The sequence below is a fragment of the Tupaia chinensis genome, unplaced genomic scaffold (assembly GCF_000334495.1).
Source record: "Tupaia chinensis unplaced genomic scaffold, TupChi_1.0 Scaffold000215_1, whole genome shotgun sequence".
Classification (NCBI taxonomy): domain Eukaryota; kingdom Metazoa; phylum Chordata; class Mammalia; order Scandentia; family Tupaiidae; genus Tupaia; species Tupaia belangeri.
The window spans coordinates 4766058-4771381 of record NW_006159690.1 but is presented as its reverse complement, the minus strand read 5'-3'; the positions used below and the strand labels follow the sequence as shown (position 1 = coordinate 4771381).

General features: G+C 41.1%; 1 protein-coding gene across 1 annotated transcript in view; it reads right to left on the bottom strand.

The window, feature by feature from the left end:
* AK4 (adenylate kinase 4) overlaps window positions 1-5324 on the bottom strand; it is an 80495-nt gene that overhangs the window by 6521 nt on the left and 68650 nt on the right. Inside the window, exon 4 of the mRNA XM_006147536.3 lies at window positions 2987-3159. Within this exon, the coding sequence (XP_006147598.1) occupies window positions 2987-3159 (173 nt within the window). The remainder of the gene's footprint in view (window positions 1-2986; window positions 3160-5324) is intronic.

Here is a 5324-nt window from a genome sequence, read left to right as displayed (position 1 = left end):
TATAAATATATATATATTCCCCACCAAAAAAAATTAGTTTGATTTTCAATGTATTTTAACCTCTAGGAGTATACCTTCCTTACAAGAAAGCAAATGTGCACATGAGAATTTTCTCTCTGATGCCCACAGCGATTACTCACCAGGAGAGACAGTCACAAGAAATAAATCTGTCAAAACGCAGGCTAGAGCAGAACCAAAAGCTCAGGCAACTCAATCGGATATTCAGAAACCAGCTATAAATCTGAAACGCACTAAAATTCCACTATGGTTCAGGGCCTTGGGTGTGTGAGTTACACTCAAGATTTACTGCTAAGCCACATAATTATCACATGGGTATTCCATGGCTGTTAACCTGACATGACAGGAGCGGGGGGCGGGGGGGAGGTGGATAGAAGAAGGCTGGACATCCATCACCTCTCCTCCCCTCTTCTTTTATTTTGTTTACAGTCACAAAGCTCAGAAGTCATTTTCAGATTCCAGAGCACAGCAAATACAACCCTGCTTCTGGAAAGAGCAGAATGATGCTGGAGCAACTGCGTCCCTCCTTCCTGGGGAGCTTGGCCATGGTGGCTGGTGGGGTGGACCAGGTTAGCACTTTCAGTGCTCTCTGTGTGGGTAGCATTGTAATTATAGATGTTCTTTTAGGGAAACCCAGTCTTTAGAAAGCAAACTCAGTGGTAAATCTTTTCAAAGTTTATGAGAATCTGCATCAGCAAGTATGGACAAAGCCAAAATGGGAAACGCTGGTGTTGACCTCAGTCTTTCCATCTGTGTTTTCAAAATTCTTTGATTTTTCCTCATCCATTTTTCCCCTCTATTATAGCGTTTGGGGATGGCTATGAGAGAGGGATCTAATAAAGGAATTACAGAACTATTAACATCTCTAAAAGGTGCCCAAACCATAGACAAGGCTCTTTGGGATTTCACTCACACAGTGGTACCAAGGAGTGGGAAAGCCATCCTTAGCCCTTCAAGGTAATTTTCCGTAATAACTACGGATTTAACCGACAGTCTAAAGTCTAACCTTATCCATAAGGATTAACCCAGTGAAACACGGTATCATCTCTTCCACATTTGGATAATAACACGTAAAACTACCTACCACCCAATAACTGGAGGTAAGCACAGCCAGACAGAATTAATTCATCAGTTCCATCTGTTTTTATCAGATACTCTTTATCAGAACGTCTTTACAAAGAATAATAGCTCTTTAAGTGAATCTGTTGCAGTATTTCTATATATATACTTTTACATGTTTAATTTTAGGTCACTGTATCAGTTCTATTTTGAACTTCTTTTTTAAAATTTCTTTTCTTTTTTAGCTTGCTATAGGGCACATGTGCTCCCTAGAAAGAGACAGAGAGAGGGAAAGTGAAAAAGCATCTCCCGGGGGGATGGCCACACCATAATTCCTTCTCCTTTATTCTCCTCTCAGGATTTTGTGCACACACACACAGCCAGTGTGTTTCCCAAGCTGCAGAGTCTGGGATTGGAACTGCCCAGTGTGCCATGTGAGATCCAGCCACCTTAACCACCATGCCACCTGCTCTCCCTTGTTAAGGACAATCTTTTTATTCCTGTAATTTTCCCCAATCACCTTAAACTCTCCAACTGCCCCACGTGTATCAACACTGACCTGTTCCCTAATCCCAGTCCCAGGGTCTTTGCCAGCCCAAGATATTCCTTTCTGCCTTTCTCCCTGGTCTTATAAAGCTAGAAAACACAGATACACACACACATACACGCACACACACACACAAAGTGATAGACATCAAGAGGAGAAGTCACTGTTTTACAAAAATGGGATCATTCTGTCATTTGCTTTTCTCATTTAACAGTACCTTCAGAAAATTTCTCAATGTCAAGAAGTATAATACTGGGCCAATCAATGGCACAGTGGTGGGGTGGCTGGATCACACATGGCCAACAGGGCAGTTCAAGTCCAGAGCCAACGGCTTGAGAAACATACCAGGCATGGGTGTGTGCATGCTCAAAAACCCCAAAAGAAGAAACAGATGAGAAGGGATTGTGGTATGACCATCCCCATGGGGGGGTGCTTTCTCATTTTCCCCCCTCTCTTTCTCTCTGGTGAGTATATGTGCCACAACTGGCAATTAAAAAAAAAAAGGTATAATACTAATTCATTTATTTTGGTGACTAAATTATACTCTGTGATGATGTAAATGTTCTCAAATTTATTTAACCACTCTCCCATAGATGAGCATTCTGTCTGTCTTTGTTTTCTTTCTGTGTTTTATATTTTGGCCACTATAACCCACATTGAAATATGCGTCATGTTTACATGACCTTACCTGCTAGTTTTTCATTTCCATGGGCTATTTTCCCAAAGGTAGGTGAAATGAAATATTTATTTAAAACTTTTCATTTCTGTTGTCATGCCTCTTTTCTTTTCTTTTTTTTCTTTGGGAAAGGTTTTTGCCATAGGGCGAGTGCACTTGCCAGAAGGACAGAGAGAGACAGAGGGAAGAAAACAAGAAATCATCCCCCATGGGGGATGGCCACGCTGCAATCTCTTCTCCTCCATTCTCCTCTCGGGATCTTGGGCATGCATGCACACACGCCCAGCATGAGTTTAACCCACCAGGTCCAACACTTGAACCATGGTCAACTACAGGGGAGTCCAGCGACACAGCCATTACGCCAACTACAGGTCCCACCATGCCTCTTTTAAAAGAGACTATAATATCTTATCTATCAAATATAAGAGTAGCATTTTTGCAAGATCCTCATCAGCAACAGACATACAATCTTTTCAGTTTTGCCCAGTCCAATGGACTAAAGTGATATCATAATTTTATTTAAATTCTCTTCCCTAACAGTTACTAAATTTGGGCATTTCAAAAATACTTCCGGTCATGTCAATTTGCTCTTTTTTATCGAACAGCCTATTCATGTCCTTCACATTTCAACTGAAATTTTTTGCCTTTTTCTTGTCATTTTGTGAAAGTACTTTATGTATTCTTACATGCACATGAGGTGGATTGAAGTCCAGGTTATATACCCTTCCACTGGGAGGGTGAATCCAACGTCGGCTGAGACGATCTTTAAGTGTTTCAAATGGAATGTTCAAACTGATCACTAGATCCAGTTCACAGATTTTGTCCAAGGCTTCAGCCTGTACTAATGTCCTAGGGAAACCTAAATGTCAAAAACAAAACATGTCAAATGCAAGCTATTGCCCAGTTTCAATCAGTCCTTGAAACCATTCGTGTCAGAATGAAATCAGCATATACTACCTACAAAAGGACTTTATGCACGAAGTTCTATCTCCCTCTATACATTTAACATTGGAAGAAAAGATGCTCTTTCATTTCCTCGCTTCTGCATTCGGAAGACTCAAAGATTCAAGGAGTCACAAAGACAAGGTAGAAAGTGCACTTAAAAGCATTAAATCGGTGCTGACTCTTGTCTAGGACCTGCTCTTATTTTCCGGCATGACCTAGACAAGTTACATCCCCTTCATTTCCTCTTCTGTTAAAGAAGGGAAGGGACGAATCCTATCTTGTGTTTTTTTGACTCCAACGGCTTATTATTCTTAGGTTACTGCAAATCACTATATACACATATTTAAAGTCTAAATCAATTAAAGTAGAATTCTTTACACAGACCTTCACCTTTACCCAAGGGGGACAATCTAAAGAATAGCACGATGAGAATAGTAGTTACCATCACAAAAGTATACCTTAAATACATACACATTTTCATTCGTCAAGCATATCTCAATAAAGTTGGAAAAAATTTTTTTTCTTTTTGAGAGATATTTTTGCTATAAGGCATGGGCAATCACCAGAGAGACAGAAAGTGAAAAATCACCCCCCTCAAGGGGGATAGTCACGTTGCAATTCCTTCTCCTCCATTCTCCTCTTGGGATTTGGGGTGCTCATGTACATGCACCCAGCATGAGTTTTAAGCCAGCAGGTCTGGGACTCAAACCATAGTTGACTATGTGTGAGTCAGTTCCTTAACCATTACACCACCTGCTGGTCCCGGGGAAACATTTTAAAATAAGTTTTAAATAATTTCAATTTAACTCCAAGTCTGGCTAAGTAGGACCACAACGGTAATGCTTTTTTCCTAAATAAATCATTTCAGTTTATCTGCTCTAGTAAATACTGTTCTGTATTTATTGACACTTTTTAAGGAATATCTGATCTACTATGGTTTGGATGTCCCCCCAAATTCATGTGTTGCACCTTGATTATGAAGGTGTTCAGTAAAAACATAATCCCTTCATGATGTCTCAGAGTGGGGGAGGGCTTTGGGCAGAGTCCCTGTGACTGAGTTATAAGAGGGAACAGGAGATCAGAACAGGCAGGAACTTATGGACAGAGACTCTGCTCGAGATCCTGATCTCTACTTTGATGAGTCACTCAGTCTCGGGTATTTCTTAGCAACACAACAGTGGACTAAGCCTAAGACAAAAACACATGTAAAATAAATAAATAAATAAATAAATAATAATTTTAAAAAAACAGCTAATTGGGGAGCTGCAAGGGAATTCTAATAAGGGGTGCAATATCGAAAAGAGAACCTTTTAAATCACTTCAAATAAGTACACCCACCCATCTCCACTCCTCTCTCATTGGAATTACCAAGATGATAACATAAAGATGGGTCTTCATAGCCCTGGAACAGTTAGAATTCAAAGAACACCTTTCCCTCCTACAGGAAGTTGGTTGCTCAAACACAAATGCGCTGCACTGTGCACTGAAATCCCAAAGTGCTAGAAATGGCAAGCTGATTTCAGAGTGCTTGTTGGGTTGAATGTGACAAAATCCACTCAAAGGCTGTCTCGTTGCCACTGCCTCGAGAACCTGCTGCTGGCTGCAAACCTCCAATGTGCCCTCCAAATCCTCCCTTACTGCCCGAGAGCCATCCATATGAAGTTGCCTTCTCACTGACTGTCCAGTATTGCCATGCCCTGGATAACCAACTCTTCACTGAAACTTCAGGATGGCAAATGGAGCTAGAAAAGCACCTGCAGCTGGGTCAGGTAGATGGTCTGGTGGTTAAGGCAGCTGGACTCTGACATGGCTAACTATGTGGTTCAAGCCCTGGATTAGACGGCTTGAAAATTACACTGGGTGCATGTGCACACATGCCTAAAATCTCGAGAAAAATGGGGGAGAGACCGTGGTGTGTCTATCCTCCAGGGGAAGGGGTGGTGCTTTCTCACTTCCTCACTCTATCTTTCTCTCCCCCTCTGTCCCTCTCTCCCAGCAAGCACACATGCCTATAGCCAAAAAATTTTTTTAATTAAATTAAAAATTAAAAAAGAGAAAAGTATCTGCAGCCAAAATAGA